Source organism: Stigmatopora nigra, chromosome 9 (assembly GCF_051989575.1).
Source record: "Stigmatopora nigra isolate UIUO_SnigA chromosome 9, RoL_Snig_1.1, whole genome shotgun sequence".
NCBI lineage: Eukaryota > Metazoa > Chordata > Actinopteri > Syngnathiformes > Syngnathidae > Stigmatopora > Stigmatopora nigra.
The window spans coordinates 9,625,236-9,648,747 of NC_135516.1; the positions used below are offsets into that span (position 1 = coordinate 9,625,236).

General features: G+C 39.0%; 2 protein-coding genes and 1 long non-coding RNA gene across 8 annotated transcripts in view; 2 read left to right on the top strand and 1 right to left on the bottom strand.

The window, feature by feature from the left end:
- wls (Wnt ligand secretion mediator) lies at positions 1-13,938 on the top strand. Of its 2 annotated transcripts, XM_077725309.1 has the most exons (12): positions 1-297; positions 2,867-3,139; positions 5,048-5,172; positions 5,242-5,403; positions 5,507-5,643; positions 6,369-6,537; positions 6,621-6,718; positions 6,794-6,857; positions 7,459-7,602; positions 7,673-7,756; positions 7,970-8,138; positions 13,102-13,938. In XM_077725309.1, the coding sequence occupies exons 1-12, from the start codon at positions 192-194 to the stop codon at positions 13,209-13,211; spliced, it is 1,641 nt and encodes a 546-aa protein (XP_077581435.1). In that variant the 5' UTR covers positions 1-191; the 3' UTR covers positions 13,212-13,938. The 2 variants fall into 2 exon arrangements, with proteins under 2 accessions (XP_077581435.1, XP_077581436.1); XM_077725310.1 differs by lacking the exons at positions 1-297; positions 2,867-3,139 and adding an exon at positions 4,328-4,456.
- Positions 11,123-23,512, bottom strand: part of LOC144202223 (uncharacterized) — a 26,578-nt gene continuing 14,188 nt past the window's right edge. For 3 of the 4 annotated variants that reach the window (XR_013327488.1, XR_013327489.1, XR_013327490.1), the window contains exons 5-10: positions 20,420-20,476; positions 17,730-17,871; positions 15,331-15,414; positions 14,312-14,420; positions 12,626-13,177; positions 11,123-11,820 (exon numbers count right to left, since the gene is read on the bottom strand). This is a non-coding gene — a long non-coding RNA (uncharacterized LOC144202223). The remainder of the gene's footprint in view (positions 11,821-12,625; positions 13,178-14,311; positions 14,421-15,330; positions 15,415-17,729; positions 17,872-20,419; positions 20,477-23,512) is intronic. The other variant, XR_013327491.1, reaches the window with a different exon arrangement.
- The window catches only part of gng12a (guanine nucleotide binding protein (G protein), gamma 12a), an 18,336-nt gene continuing 9,173 nt past the window's right edge, over positions 14,350-23,512 (top strand). The window contains exon 1 of one of the 2 annotated variants that reach the window (XM_077725311.1): positions 14,350-14,838. The gene's annotated coding sequence lies outside the window, so the exon portion shown is untranslated. Of the gene's footprint in view, positions 14,839-14,872; positions 15,034-23,512 lie in introns of those variants that run through there. The other variant, XM_077725312.1, reaches the window with a different exon arrangement.

Genomic DNA, 23,512 nt, shown 5'->3' on the forward strand with positions numbered 1-23,512 from the left:
GTGACCCCTGTTTTTTTCCCTTTTTTTATTTTTTTTTTAGTGTCCTCTTTTTCTTCCCTCGAAGTTGAAAGGCAGGAGCCCGAGCCTCCACTTTACTGCCCTTTTCTTCCCACATTTGAACGCGAATGCATCGAATTCATCTCTATTGAAGCAGCAACTTCGTCCATTTTTATCCCCATATCACAATCACAATGGCGGGGGCAATTATCGAGAACATGAGCACCAAAAAGTTGGTGATAGTAGGAGTTATACTGCTATTGTTCCAGGCGTTCGCCTTCATGGTCGGTGGATTAATTGGTAAGTTTTATTATTTACTTGTTCTTCGATCGGGAATTTAACACTTTAATTGATTTGGGTGAGCTAACATGTACCTTTTTTTTCAACGCCGAATGCTAACGCCGAAGCGAAAAGTTTGAGGTGGTTCACGTGTTTTCGTAGTAGTAGTACTCGTGTTAAAGTCGTGTTTTTTGGACAAGGAAGGTAATTTAGGCGATGGATGTTCTCCTTTTTCGACTTCATAATAACTGCGTGCTGATGACGGGTATAATTATCAACATATGAACATACCGGTACTGATTTTACGGCATTTGTTTTGCGCGTGGGGGTGGGGCAGGGGGTGGTTGACTCTACCTGGAGGAAAAGTACAGATACTTAAAGAATAGTTGATAAATGAAGTAGTTTAAAAGTTGATGTATTTTCTTTGTAGTCCAATGCTTTATTCGCTTATTAAAGACGGGATGCACGGAATTAATTTTTTTATTACATATGGATATTGGAAATTGGTCTCAAACTCGTGGCCCGGGGGCCAACAATGGCCGCGGGACAATATTTTGGGGCCCCTTTTAGACATCCAAATGTAGTATTAGTGTAACCACTATGTACTTTGCCATGGTCAATACAAAGTAAATACATAATTACAAATAATGTAATTCAATTGATTGAGGGGTCAATTTAAAAACATTGCCGTATTTTCTGGACTGTTAGTCACACTTTTATTATAGTTTGGCTTGGCCTTTGACTTATACAGAACTTTTTTTTGTTTTTATTTGCACCACTAACTGCCTGCTGAGTTGTTTTTAAAGTGAGCCATGGTAGTGCATTGTAATGATAAATAATGAGGAACTTGCGTTGGCTGCCATTATTAAATGCATTCTTTTTTTTGATCATTTACTGTTTCTCCACGTCTCCTTCTTTTAAGAGCGATCTTGCCAACCCTCATGTCGTCTCTTGTTATGTGCTGCATGGCGCCAAAGGCAGCATCTATCTCTACCTTCCTCTTAACCCCCCCCCCGATGTGGCTCCCACTCTCCCCAAATCCCAGTGGCCTCCCAGGCAGCACATTTGTGCTTTTTTCACCCCGACCGACTCTTAGCTTCAGCGAACGAAGCACGGGGACACGGATGGAGCTGTCACAGTTAAATCTTGTCTTCGGGGGGGTTACGTTGGGTTCACTGTCAAACTCCCTCAAATCCACCCATTCGCACTTAGAACGCACAGATGCACACATAAATGCTCAAGTTGAGCCCATGTGAAAGCCTTTCCTATTACTCATGTGGCAATACTAACATTTTTAACTATCATACTACCAAAATACATATGTATATATTTTGAATCAACCCTTGTATTGCCATTGATTAAAACTATTTAGATGTGTCAATCACTATTACTAGACATCCACTCCATTGGCAGCAAACAAACACAATTCATTGCATCTGAATAAAGCATTTCCATAGTTTGGATAATAATTTTCAACACTCCCGTTACCTATATTGATTTAATCCGACATTATCCCACTAGCTGACTAATTAGCCTGTTTGGTTCCCTTTCTGGCTAAGATGGTTTTAATGAAGCTGGATCCTTTTGTGTTTGTTTGATGGCCCAGTGGCGCTGAGGACAATTATTTCGAAAGGCCACCCCCGTACCCTCGTTTTCGAACAAACGCAGAGAACACGGCATGGGGTCGGCGGGCTGCGGGCTCGCCCATTATTCTGGACGCACTGTTGCGGATGCCCAAGCAGTCGCTAGGCCAAGGGTCACTAAACAATTGAACTCCAAATAGGATTCAGATAACTGGATTTGGTTTAGTTTGGCGTCCCTTTTCTCGGGGTTACTTTTAAGCATTGTTTGCTCCGACCCGATACTCCAAAAAATAGTCTTGTCGGATCAATTCAATAGCATCAGTGGCAGCCAATGTGAATTTTTAAAGCAGTCTCTTAACAATTTTGATTCAAAACAGTCACGTCTTAACAAAAGCATGCTGATGTATTGACCCAAAAAAGTTAAACACAACCGAACTGGATCTGTAAGTCTAGTGAAGAAACATTGCTGTGACCTAGATACTATCAATGTTTTGTTTCTTGCCCCTAGGTGACAATTGGCTCTCACACCATTCTTTTTCATTGATAGCGCCGCATAACAAAGAATTGGCATTTCCCAGACGCCACGAACACTCTGGGGAGGACTTTCTCAATGCGTAGGCACTTTAATTGGTGCAACCGGGAATGTTTAGTGGGGAAAATGCAAGTTTTTTTTTTTTAATGCCCGTTGGCTCAAAAATGTTTTTTTAACAGGGTATATTTAAATGGCAGTTTTAAAGAACCTGAATTGAAACGTGAAAAACTAGACAGGAGAATTGTGTTAAGGTGGTCTCGAGTGGTGTAGACACAAAGAGGTCCCGGAAAAGCTTTATGTAACTTGTTTTTTGTTAATCAGATTTTTTTTGTTATTGTGAATTGGCTTACACAGGAATTGGCAATTTGTTTTTTAAATAACCCCTTCCGATATTTTAATAACAAAAGTGTCCACACAACGTTTAATGTTGTCGTCCGATGTGTAAATGTTTTTATTTATTTATTTTTTTCTCCAGCTCCCAGCCCCACCACGGCAGTCCACTACCTGGCCACCAAATGCGTGGACACGGTCAAGCATCGGCAGGAAACCAAGTGGTTCATGCCTTGGGGTCCCAACCAATGTGACAAGATCCGGAACCTCGAAGAGGCCACGGCCAAGAGGATCGAAGCCAACAACATTGTGTTTGCCGTGCACATTCCTCTGCCTAACAAGGAGATGAGTCCCTGGTTCCAGTTCATGTTGGTCATCCTGCAGTTTGACATTGCCTTCAAAATGTACAACCAAATCGGTGAGTTTTAATTTTCTTATTTTTAAAACCACCACAGCATCTGAGTTGAGCCCATTTAGAAACACTCACCTCAGTGTGTTGCCATGATTTCCCTTCAGTGAGACTGTTTTGTAAACTAGACGTCACCACTCCCGTTCAGGGTGATGGAGTTCAGTATGTGTCACCGTGGGAGGGTACATGAATTACTTACTACTTCGCATTCATGCCTTGGTTCAAAATTTATACGATATGAGGGCTGCTATTCTTGACACCAAGTAGCTTTTCGAGCTTTGAAAAAAAAGTAGAGAGAGAAAACAACTTTAAATGTATTTATGAGTCACCCTCTGTGACCCCGCTTGTCTACATAGTCATGTCGCAGCACCGCTCAAGTCTTCAGAGCAATTCCTGTGCCGACCTTGTCTGCCCGATTGAAGTGTTTAAGCAAAGTGGGGATTGTTTACTGTCTGGCAGCCAGACGGCTCAATGTGTCATTCAGCCTGGATCACACACACATTTTTCTCTAATAGACTAAGGAACATTTTGGATCATTCTGGCCTACGGCATATCAATTCACTCTGTTAAGGACTAAAAAAAAAAATTAAAGAATGGTTAAATCACTCCAAAAGTACTTTATACTGACTAAGTTTCTGTAAGTTGTTTTTTTATTTTATTTTTGTTGTTGTAGTTGTCCATCAAAACCTTGTGGGCAAATGAACGTCCCAGTTAAATTGGAAAAATGAGCATCCACCGCCATTTTAAGGGAATGGGGCATCTATCATTGTCAATAGCTGTTAAAAATGTTGGGTCATTACCTATTGATTTTTTTTCTTGTTTTTTTTTTTGTTCTTTGTTAGTGCCTGCTGATTTGGGGGAATTTGCCAGTGACTTTCTGTTGTTTTTTTAGGCATTTTAAGATACCTTTTTGACTCATTGGTTGCCATTGAGGGCGCAGTTTTGAGTTTTGAATACTAGTGTGTTTAATTTCGTACTACGTACAGTATGAATGAGCTACCACTGGACTACTTCCTTATCTTTACCGCACGCCAGTGGCTTGTTCTGTTGAGCCCGGACTTGGCACGCAAGTATTTGCGGCAAAGATGATCATTGGCCTTATTAGGCGCTCCGCTCCACCCACCTGCGCCACCTCTTGGCTTAGCGCCAGCAATAACACAGCTGTTGAGGAGGCTTAGTTTCCGTGGCGATGGCCACTGGGCCGGAGTGGAATGTTGCACAGACTGGCAATGCTAACTAACGACAGCCCAGGGCCATACAGAGACGTCTCATCTGACTCGCTCGCTGGCTCTCCCTTGCCGTGTTTTGCGCTTTCCCATGGCACGGGTTAGCGGGGTTCTTTCTCTTCGTTCCGGCTTGTTTCGTAACGGAGCCAGGGGATTTCTGGTGGGCGGTGGGAGGAGAGAACGATTGGCTTTGTAATAGGATCTAAAGATGCTGTCTTAATAGCTGAGATTAGGAGTTGGCTGCTGGGTTCTTGGACCTCGTATTATTGTGCCGCTCTATCAATTGGCGAGCAAACTGTACTGTACTGTACTGGGGGCTCGACTTGAGATTTCAAGTCAACCTGTTTGGCTTGAATTTTCTAATTTTGATAGAAAAACCAAACAGGTTATTAGTCAAAAGTCAATCCTTGAGTTATATTGGACTTTTCAACTCAATCAACATTGTCAAGTTGGTCAAAGTCAACTTTTAAGGAAACTGAATTTCAGTAGCACAGCCTTTGAACCAAGGTTGTTATTCATTAAAATGAAGAAAATCCCAAACTTAGACATTAACCGAAGCTACATTGTCATTTTCAAAATAAATACACAATGGCTTTGTTTCCAAATGTTTGGACATCAACGTCACACATTGTCATTGTGACCAAAAATGTCTTTGTTGGGTTTAAATCGGGTCTTCATTTTTCATCTCTAGATGATGGCGCCATGGTTACCGTCGACGTGGGTCTGGCCTATCGAGACGATACAGTCAGCGAGTGGACGCAGATGGCTCACTCTTTTGAACAACGCAAGCTCAACTGCAATTTTACCATTTCCAAGGTGCGTCCCGACTTTACTTTGCTCTCAGACAATTGTTTGTAAACGTCTAACTTTTTGTCCTCTCTCCAGACATTTGAAAACGAGGGCCGTTACTACGAGTGCGACCTGCTGCCCTTCATGGAAGTGGGCAGCGTCGCTCACAAGTATTATCTCCTCAACATCCGTCTGCCCGTCAATGAGCACAAGAAGATCAACGTGGGCATCGGAGAAATAAAGGATATCCGACTTGTTGTAAGTCCACTCTTTGAAAATCAGCCTTGAGACGCACAAGGTTCCCACATACTTGTTTTTTTATGCCAGAATGACATGTTTTTTTTTTTGTTGTTGTTCCAAGGGAATCCACCAAAACGGAGGTTTCACCAAGGTGTGGTTTGCCATGAAGACCTTTCTCACACCCAGCATCTTAATCATCATGATCTGGTACTGGAGACGGATCACTCTCATGACTAGACCTCCTGTGCTTTTGGAGAAGTAAGGCCACTCTTACAAGTACTCTATCAAAGTCATCAGATTATTCCAGTACTTCAAAGTTACGCTGAATGTGTTGCGTTTGAAGGCACTGCTTAATAGCAGTAAGGTATGAGCAAACCAATAAGGTTTTCTCATGCTTGACCCAATTTGATCATCAAAGCTGCACACCATATTTTTTCCAACTATAAGTTACACCTAAACATGAGCATTCACTCTTAGTTTTTCTGCCTCGAAGTAACAGAGGTCTTCTTTTTGTTGCCTTTTCACACAGCGCATTCCTCACATACCACCTAAGTGAGCTTTCAGTCTAGAGCCGAGTCTGAAGGCCAAACATTTGCAACCTTTTTTTCATTTTCGGTCCAAATATTTTGACCTTGAAGTTGTGATTTTGTTATCTAGCGTTTCCGAGGTTTTTCATAACGGGTTACAGAGGCTTCCTCGTGGCGTGCAGTGATTACACTTGTTTTGCCTGCCACTTTATGTGGTTTTTTTTCATCATCTTGTGGCAAGTTGTGACCTGCCGAAAGAAGAAAAAAAGCCACATCTGTTTGCTTGTTTCACCATGACGATTTTAGGATTTCAGAAAGAGCATATTTTTTTTATTTAAGTTTCACTAGGACTGCATCAGCAGGGTTATGGTTACCGTAAAGCAGAAAACACCATTTACTGAAATTTTGAATGGTGGCAAATGTGCTTTTTAAAAATTATTATTATTTTTGTACTAGGGTTATCTTTGCTCTGGGCATCTCCATGACATTCATCAACATCCCAGTGGAATGGTTCTCCATCGGCTTCAACTGGACCTGGATGCTGCTTTTCGGAGACATCCGACAAGGCATTTTCTACTCCATGTTGCTGTCCTTCTGGATCATCTTCTGCGGGGAGCACCTCATGGTAACGGCCTCCACATTTGCCCTCATCTCATTACTATTATTTTTTTAAAGAGCAAACTTACATTTTTATTTGTCTTTTCTCAGGACCAAACGGAGAGGAATCGCTTCTCCGTGTATTGGAAGCAAGTCGGGCCCATCGTGTTTGGTTCTTTCTGTCTTTTTATATTCGACATGTGCGAACGGTGAGATGCTTTTGTTTTTTTTAACTGTTTAAGATGTTAAATATTCATGCAGCAATGTTTTTCTTGTGTCAATAGTGGTGTCCAGTTGACAAACCCCTTCTACAGCATCTGGGCATCTGATGTTGGAACTGAACTGGCTGTATCCTTTTTCAATCAATATGCTTGGAAAATCTTGATAAAAGAGCCAACCGTTAGAAGGCGCTCTAAATTTTTCATGCTTTCTTGTTTTTCCCTCAGAAGATCCCCTCGACTAATAGGAGGAATAATTCAGTAATGCCATCTGTTTTTTTACGTGTTTCCTTCATATTTATGTAGTGAATTCCTATCTTAAATCATAGATGATAAACATGATGCATCCCACCTGCCACATCATTTTGTGGAAAGTAGATGTCTTATATTTCTTGATTTAAATACATTTTCCGTAGTCCCCAATGAAAGATTTAGGGGCACCAAAATCTGAGAATATTAAAAAAAATGCACCTTTTAAGCCAAATTAATTTATTAAAGTGAATTAATGGTTTCCTTGGTGCACTGTTATGTCTGCCACAAATATTTGACTAATTGGCAACAAGTTTCTTCTCTGCTTAATGTATTTTTAAATGAGAAAAATGACTCAATGGTAAATATTCACACGTTTTATTAAAACAAAAAAGGGAAAAACTTGCGAATAGGCAATAGCAGTGAAACAGATGAAAAAAAAACAAAGGTACATAGTTTGTACTTAACGACTGCCCACTCAGATGGCCTTCATAATCGTGGCAGGGATTTGCGCCTGCCTCTACTTCCTCTTCCTCTGCTTCATGGTTTTTCAAGTGTTCCGCAACATCAGTGGGAAGAGGACTTCCCTGCCCGCCATGTCCAAAGCCAGACGCCTGCACTATGAGGTGTGTACTTTCTCCATCAATTTGATGCCCCCCCTCCACTTGAGTTGTAACCATGTCTTGTCTCTTACAGGGTTTGATTTTTAGGTTTAAATTTCTCATGTTGGTCACGTTGGCCTGTGCTGCCATGACCGTCATCTTCTTCATCATCAGTCAGGTGCGTCTTCCTCACGTAGAATTGTCAACGATATTTGTACTGCAAAATACAAATGGTGGAGGAAAAAATGAAATATTCACCAAATGGTCTTCACCAATGAGGGCTGATGGCTGTAAGACGAGATAGAAAATGTTAATATTTGGTTTACTCTGACGTTTTGTGGATCAGTGGTTGAGGACTACTGCTATAATGGGCTTGACGTTCTCTGTTCAGGTGAACGAGGGTCACTGGCACTGGGGTGAACACACCGTGCAGGTGAACAGCGCCTTCTTCACGGGCATCTACGGAATGTGGAACCTGTATGTATTCGCCATCATGTTCTTGTACGCGCCATCTCACAAACGTTACGGAGACGACCAATCGAGTGGACAGTGCATCACTGGTAACAACATCACTTTCTCAAATTAGTCCTCATAGTTCACTGTACGTCATCCTTTTGCCCCCGCTCTTTTAACTTTCTTTCAATGATGGGAAGGCTTACAGTACCAACCTGCTCCACTATCTCTGCTGTTTCAAAATGATTGGCCTACCAAATGGACTCAAACATTTTTCGTTAAAAAACGACATAGTATAGTAAGGCTTTTTTTTCGTTAAAAAACGACATAGTATAGTAAGGCTTTTTTTCGTTAAAACGATATGGTATAGTAAGGATTTTTTTTCGTTAAAAAATGACATAGTATAGGAAGGCTTTTTATCACCAAAAACGACATAGTATAGTAAGGCTTTTTTTCGTTTAAAAACGACATAGTATAGTAAAGCTTTTTTTTGTTAAAAAACGACTTAGTATAGTAAAGCTTTTTTTTTGTTAAAAAACGACATAGTATAGTAAGGCTTATTTTTGTTAAAAACGATATAGTATAGTAAGGCTTTTTTTTCAATAAAAAACGACATTGTATAGTAAGGCTTTTTATCACCAAAAACGACATAGTATAGTAAGGCTTTTTTTCGTTAAAAAACGACATAGTATAGTAAGGCTTATTTTCGTTAAAAAACGACATAGTATAGTAAGGCTTTTTTTCGTTAAAAAACGACATAGTATAGTAAGGCTTTTTTTTCCAATAAAAAATGACATAGTATAGTAAGGCTTTTTTCGTTAAAAACGACATAGTATAGTAAGGCTTTTTTCGTTAAAAAACGACATAGTATAGTAAGGCTTTTTTTTTCAATAAAAAACGACATAGTATAGTAAGGCTTTTTATCACCAAAAACGACATAGTATAGTAAGGCTTTTTATCTCAAAAAACGACATAGTATAGTAAGGCTTTTTTTCGTTAAAAAACGACATAGTATAGTAAGGCTTTTTATCTTAAAACAAACGACATAGTATAGTAAGGCTTTTTATCTTAAAACAAACGACATAGTATAGTAAGGCTTTTTATCTCAAAAAACGACATAGTATAGTAAGGCTTTTTATCTCAAAAAACGACATAGTATAGTAAGGCTTTTTTTCGTTAAAAAACGACATAGTATAGTAAGGCTTTTTTTCATTAAAAAACGACCTAGTATAGTAAGGCTTTTTATCTTAAAACAAACGACATAGTATAGTAAGGCTTTTTATCTAAAAAAAAATGACATAGTATAGTAAGGCTTTTTGCTCTCAAAAACGACATAGTATAGTAAGGCTTTTTATCTCAAAAAAACGACATAGTATAGTAAGGCATTTTATCTAAAAAAAAACGACATAGTATAGTAAGGCTTTTTATCTCAAAAAACGACATAGTATAGTAAGGGTTTTTTTTGTTAAAAAACGACATAGTATAGTAAGGCTTTTTATCTCAAAAAAAACGACATAGTATAGTAAGGCTTTTTATTTCAAAAAAACGACATAGTATAGTAAGGCTTTTTATTTAAAAAAAACGACATAGTATAGTAAGGCATTTTATCTCAAAAAACGGCATAGTATAGTAAGGCTTTTTATCTCAAAAAACGACATAGTATAGTAAGGCATTTTATCTAAAAGAAAAAAGACAGTATAGTAAGGCTTTTTATCTCAAAAAACGACATAGTATAGTAAGGCTTTTTTTCGTTAAAAAACGACATAGTATAGTAAGGCTTTTTATCTCAAAAAAACGACATAGTATAGTAAGGCTTTTTATCTCAAAAAACGACATAGTATAGTAAGGCTTTTTATCTCAAAAAACGACATAGTATAGTAAGGCATTTTATCTAAAAAAAACGACATAGTATAGTAAGGCATTTTATCTCAAAAAACGACATAGTATAGTAAGGCTTTTTTCGTTAAAAAACGACATAGTATAGTAAGGCTTTTTTTCGTTAAAAAACGACATAGTATAGTAAGGCTTTTTATCTCAAAAAAACGACATAGTATAGTAAGGCTTTTTATTTCAAAAAAAACAACATAGTATAGTAAGGCTTTTTATTTCAAAAAACGACATAGTATAGTAAGGCATTTTATCTCAAAAAACGACATGGTATAGTAAGGCATTTTATCTAAAAAAAAACGACATAGTATAGTAAGGCTTTTTATCTCAAAAAACGACATAGTATAGTAAGGCTTTTTATCTCAAAAAACGACATAGTATAGTAAGGCTTTTTTTCGTTAAAAAACGACATAGTATAGTAAGGCTTTTTTTCGTTAAAAACGACATAGTATAGTAAGGCTTTTTTTTTCAATAAAAAACGACATAGTATAGTAAGGCTTTTTATCACCAAAAACGACATAGTATAGCAAGGCTTTTTTTTCGTTAAAAAACGACATAGTATAGTAAGGCTTTTTTTCGTTAAAAACGACATAGTATAGTAAGGCTTTTTTTCAATAAAAAACGACATAGTATAGTAAGGCTTTTTATCACCAAAAACGACATAGTATAGTAAGGCTTTTTTTGGTAAAAAACGACATAGTATAGTAAGGCTTTTTTTTGGTAAAAAACGACATAGTATAGTAAGGCTTTTTTTCGTTAAAAACGACATAGTATAGTAAGGCTTTTTATCACCAAAAACGACATAGTATAGTAAGGCTTTTTTTTCGTTAAAAAACGACATAATATAGTAAGGCTTATTTTCGTTAAAAAACGACATAGTATAGTAAGGCTTTTTTTCGTTAAAAAACGACATAGTATAGTAAGGCTTTTTTTCGTTAAAAAACGACATAGTATAGTAAGGCTTTTTTTTCCAATAAAAAATGACATAGTATAGTAAGGCTTTTTTCGTTAAAAAACGACATAGTATAGTAAGGCTTTTTTTTTCAATAAAAAACGACATAGTATAGTAAGGCTTTTTATCACCAAAAATGACATAGTATAGTAAGGCTTTTTTTCGTTAAAAAAGACATAGTATAGTAAGGCTTTTTTTGTCGTAAATAAAAAGACATAGTATAGTAAGGTTTTTTTTCATAAAAAAACAACATAGTATAGTAAGGCTTTATTTCATAAAAAAACATAATAGTATAGTATGGCTTTTTTTCGTAAAATACAACATAGTACAGTAAGGCTTTTTTTGTCGTAAATAAAAAGACATAGTATAGTAAGGCTATTTTCTTTTTAAGTAGAAAATTGTTTACTCATTTTCTATATTATACATCCTTGCTTGAGGGTGAAGTGAGGACACTGTGGTGCAGAGGATAACTCACTTGTCTCCCATGTGGGCAGCCTGGGTTCGAATCCCGGTCGGCAAACATTTTCCCTCAGTTGTTTCTGTGTACTTGTAGTCAAGATCTTCAAATGACGACCAAGCAAAGTGTAGCCAAATTGTGGCGTAGTGGTTAACTCAACGGTCTCTCGTCCCGGTGGCCTGGGTTCAAGTCCCGGTTGGGACACTTTTTCACTTAGTTGATTCCGTGGACTTCTTGTCAAGAAACTCAAATGATTACAAAGAAAAGTGTAGTCACTTGGTTGGCGCAGAGGTTAGTTCACTGGACTCCTGTCTGGGAGACCTGGGTTCGATTCCCAGTTGAGACACTTTTTCACTTAATTGTTTCTGTGGACTTCTTCTCAAGAAACTCAAATGATTACAAAGAAAAGTGTAGTCACTTGGTTGGCGCAGAGGTTAGTTCACTGGACTCCCGTCTGGGAGACCTGGGTTCGATTCCCGCTGCCGTCGTTTGGCTGAAAATGATTGGAAAGAAGAATTGGTTAATGGAACAAGAGGAAAAAAAAAAAGAAAAATCTTTTTAATTTATATTAAACACTTAGTCATACTTTTCAGCAAAAGGTTATATTCCGAACTGCCTTCGGCAGTTCGGAAGACAGTTGAAGGACCTGTCTGTGCGAAAGGCGTTCTCGGGTCGGCCTTCGGCCGACCCTCGACCGCTTGCTTGGTCAGTGAACCGCCGACACCGGGGCGCGAACTCACGTTCTCTCGGTGCAAAGGCGAGTGTGCAACCCACTACACCAACTCGTGCCCCACTTATACATGGGTGTTGAAACGTTTTATCTAAGGAAATGGGGGTAAACACTTAGTCATTTTTTTGACTAAATGTTTCATCCACCATTGAATACTTATACACTTAAACACTTAGAACTTATTCTTTTAACTGAATAACATTGGGAAAATCTTTGCCTGCACTGGGATTTGAACCCAGGTCCTCAGATGTGGGAGACTGATGACTTAACCACTGGGCCACCACCCTGTGAGAGAAAGCAGTAGTACTGAAACGTTTTATCCAAGGAAATGGGGGTAAACACTTAGTCATTTTTTTGACTAAATGTTTCATCCACCACTGAATACTTATACACTTAAACACTTAGCCATTAGAACTTATTCTTTTAACTGAATAACTTTGGGAAAATCTTTGCCTGCACTGGGATTTGAACCCAGGTCCTCAGATGTGGGAGACTGATGACTTAACCACTGGGCCACCACCCTGTGAGAGAAAGAAGTAGTACTTGTACTTTTATCTTTTCCATTTACCTGAATAATGTTGGCAAAATCTTCGCAAGCACTTGGAATTGAACTCAAGACCACAGAGTTGGCAGACTGATGACTTATCCACTGGGCCACCAACCTGTAAGAGAAAGCAGTAGTACTTGTTATTTTGTCTCTTTTCACTCCCAGGTCATACTTAGTTCTTTAAGGTACCTTCAAGTGGGAAAAGTTAGTTAAGCAGAGCAAACTAGGATAGAAATAGTATAGTAGGGCTTTTTTCTTTAAAAAACGACATAGTATAGTCTCTATAAAAACCGACATAGTATAGTAAGGCTTTTTTCTTTAAAAAAAAAACGACATAGTATAGTAAGGCGTTTTGCTTGAAAAAACGACATAGTATATTAAGGCTTTTTGAATTGATGAATGATTTGGTGGGGACTTCCCTGAGTCCCCTTCTTGGCAGTTGGAGTGGCTTCTTTCCAACTTTGTCTCAGTACTGTAAATTCTCTGGATTTGTGCAGGAGAAGCTTCAGCAAACAGTGGCGAGGACATCCAACTGACCACCACCATCACTCACGTGGACGGTCCCACCGAGATCTACAAGATGACAGGAAAAGAGGCCCAAGAATAACTCTTATTCACTCATGCCTTTCCTTTATTATCAACATTTCCAGCTGCATACTGTACATAAGTTACTTTTTTTTCAAGCAGCAAGAATGCGTCTTGCATGAACTTTAAAAGCTAAAGTTACTATTTTAGCGGGTGAGATCAAGTCATTTTCATTTCACATAGGCTACATTTCATACTCGTTGTCGTTTTGAATGTTACACTACGATTAGCGTCAAGGCCAGGTACTCGAACACTACTGCATAATGTTACATTTAGTGTGTTTTGCACTGCATTTGAACTCCAATGACACCAGGTCTGTCCAAAATATGAATACAAAGCAAGTGTTTTCATTTAGAAGTCTAAAACACAAGAAATGTCTCAACAACGTTCCTACTGTTAAGAATGATTTAATGTTATTTAATAAATTTACATTGGCTGTCATTGAACGTCTATTGGCACTAAAACATGATCATTCACTGCCACTTTTTTTTGTTGTTGATTTTAAGACAAAGTACATAATGTGACAGAGTATTAGACGAGTGGTGTTTTGTTTCTATTTAATATTATCAAGGGGAAATGTAAAGGCCACATAGCTTATTTTTTAAAAGTATTTTTTTCTACCAACTTCAACATGATGTATCAAGCTCTATTATGAGGTCAGAATTTATGCCAGTAGTAGAACAAATGTCATATTTTTTGTCGTTTGCTTTTTTAAAAAATGTAATTTAAATAAATGTACTATTATGTTATGTAGTACTTCTTTTTAAAGTGCAAAGGGTTTGAAATTGTGGACTTTTGCTGCCGTGTAAAAGTTTATTGCTATGCGGAGAGCGCCATCGCCAGGCCTAATGCAGAACAGTTTTTACTTGTAAAACCGCCAAAGTTGAAAAACTTTAAACAGGATTTTACTTTGAAAAAACGGTTTCGCATTGGAACAAATAGCCATATTATTCAATTTTACAAGTTTAGTGAATGCAAGAAAGATGGCCCTGTTCATTTTAAAAGATTTAACCAACTAAACAGTTTTTAACCGAAAATATCACCCTATAAAAATTGGATCCGAACAACCTAAATTACTTGTATTTATAATCATGGCTTTCGCTCTTATTTTGGTAAACTCACCAGCACGTTGACTTCTCGCTAACTTGACACCCTTGAACTTCCGGCGGAGTGTCGCTCGTACCGCCTCTCTCCTCCCGTCCAAATTCGGGTGTTGTCGTCTCGAAGCGCCCTGTCAGAGAAAGAAAATCGTCTTGAAGGGGAAAGTCACTCGCCTACCAGCGCCTAGCCTTCAATCAAAAGCTCCGAAAAGTCTGGGCTAATCGAACAAGACTGAGCAGCGCCATCGGGAAGTGAAATCGACGCAACTGACTCCCTCCCCAGCGTCAAAGCCTCCAAGTGGATGACGGACAAGCGCGTGCGCTTCATGTCCTTTGCCGTCCGTCTACTGTTGTGTTGTCAACACGTCTCGCGTCCGCTTGGCTACTTGTTACGTTGCGCTCCGTGAGCCGAGGGGGAAGAAGGAAGGAAAGACAGAAAAGAAAGAAAGAAAAAGAAAAGAAAGAAAAGTCCCCTGCCTCATCTCCCTCCCCGTATTGACGGATACAACTGCAAGGCGACGCGGAAAAAGTCGACTTCCGATCGGCCAGGTAAGAAAGACCAAGTCGTAGCGCTCTTGACATTTCAACAAGTGGTTGCGCCAGGCGGGCGACCTGTCGTTCGCCGTCCGTCTTATGTAACGAGCAACAACTGGGCGAACTCACTTCGAGTTGAGTTTAAAAAAAGGCTACTTTTGATTTCTATTACATTTTCTTTCTTTAAACTGGGAAAGGCAGATCCAACAGGTGAGTGATGGAGGAAGCCTCCAGGCTTGTGTTGGGGGGGCTTTTCTGCACTGTTTTAGGACGTCTTATTTGGACTTCTTTATAGATGTCTAATTAATTTGAAGCCTTGTTTTAATTAATAAATATTATTTAAGAGATTACCACATCTGTTTGGTGAATTGTCATTTTGCATAGAATAAGGTCCAAATGATAGAAAATAATATTTTAAAAGAATAGTATAAGGACGATAAGAAAATGGAAAGGGGAAAACACAGCAGATAAACTAAATAGACAAATAGTGCATAAAGTTTGACCTACCATTAGTTGATGCCTGTTTAGGGTGCAGAGTTTGGCCATAAATACTTGATTTGACCAACAACATGATCAAATTTGAGGATCACTCTGAAAAAGAGAGCAAGTTTTAATCAAAGCAGCCCAATTCAAAGCACTTCTGTGTTTCTGAATGATGTGACCTTTAACCCCTCACCTAATTTCCTTTTTAGAAGCAGACAGATGAGTGTTTTGCTCAAACAGTTTCCAACCAAACGACACTAGTTTGATGCTAATACAAAGTCCAACATTAGTAGATTTTACTAAAGCTATTACAGTAATCCTAACTCTTCGAATAAGTTTGACTTTGTCTAACAAAATCAAAATTTACAATGTTAATATTGTGACCTAAATGAGCCAAAATGTAGTCATGTGTTCAATATATTCAAAATTACCAAAATAAAATAAAATATTCGCTCTTTAATGGATTATAATGAGGAGCGCGCAACTATAAATTCCTAATTCCAATTTATAAGAATTTCAAATAAATAAACAAGAATGGTGCGTATGGCTATAGTGTTAAAAAAATAACAAAAATAAACAACCTACAAATGGCGTCTTAAAAAAATAGTCACTGTAATAATGGCAAAGAGCGTATTGGAAATAAACAAGGCCCTTGTTTGATGCCATCAGGTTCTGGTCATGAGGCAGCCTTGTGTGAAACTCGCTGAACAAACGCTACTCTCTGTATTCAACAACAAAAAAGGAAAAAAAGAGGAAAAAGTTGACATTCATGAGGCTGTTATTTTTGCCCCCTGGTTTTGAGCAGCAACATGGTGTCCCTCCCGGTTAAAAACCAAAGAAAGAGCACTTTTCTGCCCTCATTAGCTTTACTGGGATGGCTTGCATTTGAATGGCTTGGCTTTCTCACTGGCAGGGCAAGGCAGGCCAGGCCAGGCTTTAACTGGACGTGGGGTGCATGTCAATTGATCAGTAACACAAAGGCTAATCAAGATGGCCTCGCGGGTGGATTCATACAACGTCTTCTTTTGTTTTGACCAAATTCGACACGTAGCTGAGGCTATTTGGCGCCTAGTGACTGCAACAATTCATGTTTTTCCATCCATTTACATTAAAGTCAAAGTCATATTTTTTCCTCTCTTCATCTTTTCAGATGGAATTTCAATTTTGGACCATTTTTTGGACCTATTTTACTCCCAAAATATTTGACGCTAGCATTTTGTTAGGCGATTTCTGATACAATCTAAGCTTTGGTATTCTATGGACTATAAGTCGTTTTTCATAGTTTGGCAGACTATGGAGAAGGGGATCAATTTTATCTCCTTGCTTTGGTCTCCATCTGAGTTTAGCTGGCCAAACAATGGCTAAACTGTTTGGGGGCACGTGGGAAGCGACACAACGCGGCCATAACCAATGCTTTAATATGTTACCGGCTAACAGGCTCTTCTGGAAGGAGAGTGCATTGCATTTCCTCTCACGCAGAATGCTGCCCGACTAGACTGGCAGCTCTGTCTGCGAGACTTTGACAGTGACAGCATTGGAAACTTGCCCATTTCTGGCGCTGCTCGAACCCGCTTTTGCGGATTGACTCATTAACCAGACTTAGATAATTGATCACGGATGTCTCCGCCAGTTATGTTCCGTTTTGATGCTCTCGTGTCATTTTCCATGTCACGTTTGTCAATGTGACTGAATTGGAGAAAGTCCCAGATGTTGCAACGTTAAGGTTTCTCTTTTTACTGCCTGCCATTGCACTGAATTGTATTGTATTTTTTTTGTTTGTTACAACTCTACTTCAAGATTTGGCCTTTTTGTAAAAAAAACATTGAAGTATTGCTATTAATAGCTTAACAGAGATGAAAATTCCTGCCAACTTAACATTTTGATTCCGATTTAGTTTTTCTTCCAAAATAGATGGAAGTTTTCTGAGAGAAACCTTAATCATGCTCCAATGCTCCATTTTATTTGGAGTTGAAAATGAATTTAAATTCACTCGTAATTCTGAAAACAATATTTAACTAATTTATAATGCTATTGACGATGATAGACGTCCAATCAATTTGAACTGGGAGTGGTTTACGACAAACGACGACTGCAAGGCCTTCCAAATCTTAACCAATGGTAGCCAACGAATGGACTTGATTTGCTTAAATGAAATCTGAGTGACAAGTATGTACTCCATTATTGGTATTTGTGAGTCAGGCAGTCACAAGCTTTGGCCTCCAGTGGTTGGCTAGAACTGGAATTCCTCAGGAGTTTGCAGCAGATGTACTTAGAGGAGCGCTGCCGAATGGCCGCGTAGTCACACCCTACTGTTGGTTTGGCAACAGAACACACGCGTTTACAAAATACCAAGCTTTACTGGAAGTCTTCATTTTCTGAGAATAGGTCACTGGGAAAAACTCTTAAATATGTTTTGTTTTTACCTTGATTGTCCGGGAAAGTTTGGCACAGGAAGTGGTCACGTGTTTGGTGGCACTCGCTCTCTAATCAAGTTGACATCAACCTCACATTTATAGAGTCAGCAAGGCAGTCAGGAAGTGTTGCCGCGGCAACACAGTCAGATGGCTAAGGAAAGAGAAAAAGATGTTTTTATTTGTCATCGTTGTGCCGGGGACTTTGATCAACATTTGTGTCTTAAAAAAATGATTATTTCTTGACGCCAATTGCAATTTTTCAAAAGCTTGATCTTATTTTTCCTGAATCATGCTACTGTATTATTCCATCTTGATTGATAATCAAGTTTTCTTGGAATAAAAGAACTATGTAGAGATTGTGCTCTATAAACCCATTGAACCAAACAGCCTTTTTTTTTTTTTTTTTTTTGCAGATGACAAATTCCACTCTTTCCCAAATGAATTTAGCAAAGATTGCCAGATATATACAAAAAAGTGAGTTTGTGAGAATTGAAATAATTGAACTGACCACATGTAAGGTGACATTTGAGGTATTTTACAATTAATAGAATATTAATAAGGGCACGCAAAAGCTGGCAGTTAGTAAAGCACTGCATGTATGGCTGTTGTCTTTGCCTGTGGTGTTTTAGGAAGAGGCTTAAATAGGTTTGCGGTGCTGCCTCATGATGTGTCCGCTGTTCCCAAGTGGGCTTTGCACAATATGGCCCTTTGTCTTCCAACATGAAAAGTCCATATTGTCAAAGTTGTGCTACTTTTACTCTGGGCTAAATAGTTCAGTGTTGTCTCTGTCTCAAGAAGCATCAAGAACATCATGCATACTTCATGTTTCTTGTTTTTCTGTGTGCTGGAATTAATGGTGGATGGATTCACAATGGCCCTAGGACACTTTGACTTGCTGGGGTAAAAAAAAGTGTAGACATGAATTAGTTTTAATGCCCTCTAGTGGAAGAGCATGGCATTGTTTTTTTTATAGTTTGAGTTTTTTTTTGCCACTTTATAAATCTTGTGAGACCCGATTAATTTGAGATGCTATTTTTAAATTAAGCACACAGTCACACTGAAGTTTTAGGATGTCTTTGACGGCGATAAACGTCTAAAACAGCCAATCTGTGATTGTCATTCATCATTGTCAATGGCAGTCATTGGGTTAATAGTGACAAGCTATAGTTGAAAGTTTATTTCATAATAAATTATGAAAATTACCATTTAAATTATTTAAAAAAAAATAAAATAAACAAATATAACGCAAGACAATTTGTTGCCCTCCTTTTCTCTCCATTTCTCTTCCTATTTTGAACCTCAATTAGAGAAAATGGGAGCATTTAGTCAATGCAGTACCTCTACCTTCCACTAGGCGGTGGGCTTGACCATCCTTTTCCTCCAACAATTAAACGAAACTAATCCTACAAACTACATCTTTTCTCACACCTTCTCAATGACACCATCTGTCTCTTTTGGCATCAGCAGGTTCGGCCCACCTTTTTTTGTCAACTCCCACTACGAGGGCCCATTAAGCAATCTTTCTATTGTCCATAGCCACCGTGTGAGTGTGCGCGAGGGACAAAACTCAAGACGCTCTAGTAGCCGTTGTGGTTTGAACGTTACACCTGACTGAGTATGACTCACTTTTTTGTCATTCACCTTGCCTGGCAGCTTAGATGGTTTGTTTGTGCCCATTCGCATCACACATTGTTGTCTCCATTATTTACTGGAAAGTTGCAATAGCAACCAAAACATGTGGCAGGCAACGGGGCCGTGAATACAAGGCGGGTCCAGGATTCGGATCAAGCTTTGCACGGGGCTTCCTGCAAGACGGCACGAGGTGCAACAGTGTGACATTTTGCAACTGTGCATTGTGGGATTGAGTTTTTCATTAAAAAAAAAATGCATCTGATTGTATCCACTTTGCAGTCGGGTGGGATAGACTCCAGCACCCTCAAGACCCTCGTGGTTCAGATAATCTCCCTGCAACAAATTCCAGCTTGGACAAGGAAGCAACCAATTGAGTATGTTTTTTTCTAATTCAGGTGTTCTTTTTAGCATCCTGTCAACTAAAGTCCATACAAAGGGAGAATGCCCCCCCCCAAAAAGTCAAAAAACTACATTTAAAGTTGCAATATTTACAAGAATTCATAATACATTATAATATTAAATGATTAAAGTCATAATATCACGAGAATGAAGTCATATGTTTTAATATTACAGGATTCAAATGCAATATTAAGAGATTTAATTTTTTTACGGTCCCTGAAACTGGTTTGGTTTCACAGACTTTTGACGATGATTCAAGATAAAACTACTTTTGACAAAAATATTAGAAGATTAAAGCAATATTAGGAGATTTTCTTTAACATGATTCAAGTTTTTATATCGCTTTTTTTACCCAATACGAACCAAAAAGGTTCAAACTCAGCATGTTGAAAAGAGGCCCACCGGGTTTATAAAACCCTTGCCTAGCATACATATTGAGTCAACTAAATAATTGCCACATGTCAGAATAAACTGACCTAGTCAGGTTTGCATTAATAACAACCATATACTAATAATTTCCTGGTCCACATACGCAGTATTCTGATCCGCAAGCAAAGTTTCTGAGTAGGATTTCAACGTTTGAAGCTCTCCCACTCACAGGAAGACGCACCTCTTTGTACTTTGCGTCGTTTCCCCTGATTAACACACGCACACATCACTGTACTCACCCAAATATGGTCACATCCTGTCCAACTTGGAGAGTCCGTCTGGTGTAACCCAGTTTCCTGTAAGACAGGTTAGAAGAAAAAAAAAGGATCAAGAATAGGATGTGACTTGAACAAAATCCTGCTTGCATTGAGTATACATACAGTAGGACTTTTTTTTTTTAGAGGGGGTTGTCATTTTGATGGATTATACATTTGTTTAGAACTTTTATGGGCAGTTAGGGAAAGCAAACTTGGGTGCGAGACAGAGGCCAGTGTGTAGTAGTAGTAAGGTTTTGTCCCTTTGTGTTAGCAGGTGTCCAAGCCGTGCACAGTCTGAGCTTGTTTTTGGGTGCTCATCAGGTGCCTCATTTGCATGATCTACATTTAAAGGGCGTTGTTGCATTGGCGTGGAAAAAAAAGGCATTCTTCTGTGGGGGGGAATTGGGGAACAAGTTCTTCCCTGTACTATTTGAAAAATGGAAAGGCTTGTAATACACTGAGTCCTTATGCAGGTTACCTCTTGAACTTTAAGCTATGTTGGCTTTCCTTGGGCCTCTTACACTTATCTGATTGTGTGCTCAGTGGCAATCAGCTGGAAGGCTTTGGAAAAGAGATTTCATGTTGACTGAATGCATAGAAATAGTTTTCAGAATGTACAGTCATGTGACTTTTAAAAGGACAAAAGTATGAGGACACTTTTGGAGATAGGGGGGGTGACTTGGTGGGACTTTCACGTGGTTGTAATCAAATGATGTACATCATGACAAAAGCACATTTTCAAATCAAGATATATATATACTTTTTACTTCTATGAAATGTGCTTTTTAAATTGGATTTCATAATGTGTGCATCAATTTAGTAAAATTCTGCTCTACATTGACAAAGGTTTAAACACATTAAAAGTTAATGTTAAAACATTACACGTTAAAAAGTGTTCATTTGGGCAACTCAATCTTATGAAAGTCATTTATCTTTATGAGTGCTTTAAATTCACATCGTTACTTTTTATATACTTTATTTAGTAGCACTGTTTTAGTCTGGTGGGAGTTACAAGAAAAGCTTAATTTCTAAGTAACAGTTTAATTTTTGCTTTAGTAGTAATTACTATTATTTTTGTCTGGAATTACATGAAAAATTAATACTACTATTTTGAAGTACTTATGTATCCCTTCTGGCTGCCACTGACAGGATGACTGGGAAGGCTGGCAAGGAATAAAAAAATGGATGTCTACTAATGATCAACTCTTTGTAAATCACATAAAACTGATTGGCTGCATCACCTCAGCAATTTTTGGTTGGTAAATGTCGAGCGGGGACGGGAAGCCAAGTAGGCGGAGACCATGTGACTTTTTCCAATGGGGGGTCATTGCAGGAAATGGCCTCACAGTGACCCACAGATTGTCTCTCCCGTGTCCGACATGTCCTTTGAAAGTGTTGGATGAAGAGGGAGGCCATTGATGGGCCCGCCCCCTTCTGATTGATTGCAGTATTTGTCTGTTCGAAGAAAGTGGAAAAGAAAGGTTGGCTCGCATTACGTTTCCTGGAGCTGAATTAGTACTGCTAATTTGTAACAACTATGGATTGGCTTCAAAAATGAGATTTTTCTTAGTTTTTTTTTTAACTGAGTTACTCTTATGATGACATTTTCATTGCTTCCCTACTATCTTAATGCTGGTAAGCAATTAAGACGTTTTTTTTTTTAGGATCGAGTCCGTTTCCGTATTTGACTCCAGCAGGATATCTCCTAAGATAAGACATCAGTCAGCGGTCACGCATGACGTCCCGTGTTCAAAGTATGTCCATGTCGTTCTTGTCCTGCTTCCGAAATGTCCCTTCCTGCTTGAAGATACCATAATTTCAATTTAGCTACTCTGACATAAACACTCAGTGCTAGTTTTTGCTTATCTGTGTCTCTTTTTTGCAATGCAGCAAAGCTCTTTTTTTTGCAATGCAGCGTACTTGGAAAGTGGCTTCAAGTGTGCAAGATGTGCCCACGGTGTCTTTCTCATAATTTACGACCGCGAAAGTTGACTCCTCCGGCTAAGGGAGTTGAACTTTGCAGATATCTGATGTCAGCTGCACACCGTTTGCAGGCTTTTTCCTTATCAAAGTGCACACATAGTAGTAGAAAGTGTTCCAATTCATGGAAGAAAAGGAAATGTACACCATCCCAGTCCACCCGTTGAACTCTGATCCGTAAGGGCAAAGGCTGGCACTTGGTCGGGAAATAAATTTCCCACAGACAGCCTGAGCACTATTTTAAAAAAAAAATCCAGTAGTTTAACGAGGCAAAACAATGACTTATGTTTTGTGCAATATGAGATTTATGGTCGAATTTGTCAAGCCGGTTCTTGTCGCTTGATAACATTAAGTCAATGAGTTCATTTTAAAAATACTTACTATATAATAATAATAGCTAATCTGCAAGAACTTGTTGTAAATCTGCACATAGGATTTATACTTGAACCCGATTTATCTCAAGGACATAAACAGAGTAATTTTCCAACACGTGCATTAGCAATGAGTTATGTCGAGTGACTAAACATTTCCTTCTCGGTTGAAAAACACTGCGCTTTACAACCTCGTTCCTCTAATGAGCCGAGTGACGTCTAAAGCCGTTATCAACCATTCCATACGTGGCGTTGAACCCTCCCCTCGTTCGCCGGTACCCAGCGGGGAGGTGAGACAGTTTGACGGCGGCCTAACAGCAACGAGGCCAACCTTTGCCCTCAGTCAGCTCCACCTTGGCTGGCATTTGTTAACAACGTACACGCGGCCGGCGGTCTGGGCGGAGACTGGAAAGAGTGAACTGGTTTGTTTATTGTTCCACTCAGGCAGGGCGGCATTGAGATCCATTGTGCTCTGGCCCTCTGTCCTTGTCGTCAATGGTAGCTTTCAGGGGCAAGTGGGAGTTGAGGCAAAAAGCCATAGCACGCACAATAGCTTTAAGTTTTATGGCGCTCCTGTTGCCCGCCGCCGATTCTTGGCCCGGGACCAAATACAACGTACACACAGCTGCGAGGCTCGCACAACACTCCGGCCTTCACATATACGTGCACACATAGGCGGAAACGCTTATCTCTCTCTACCCGGTTGTGGCCGGCCCTCAACAAC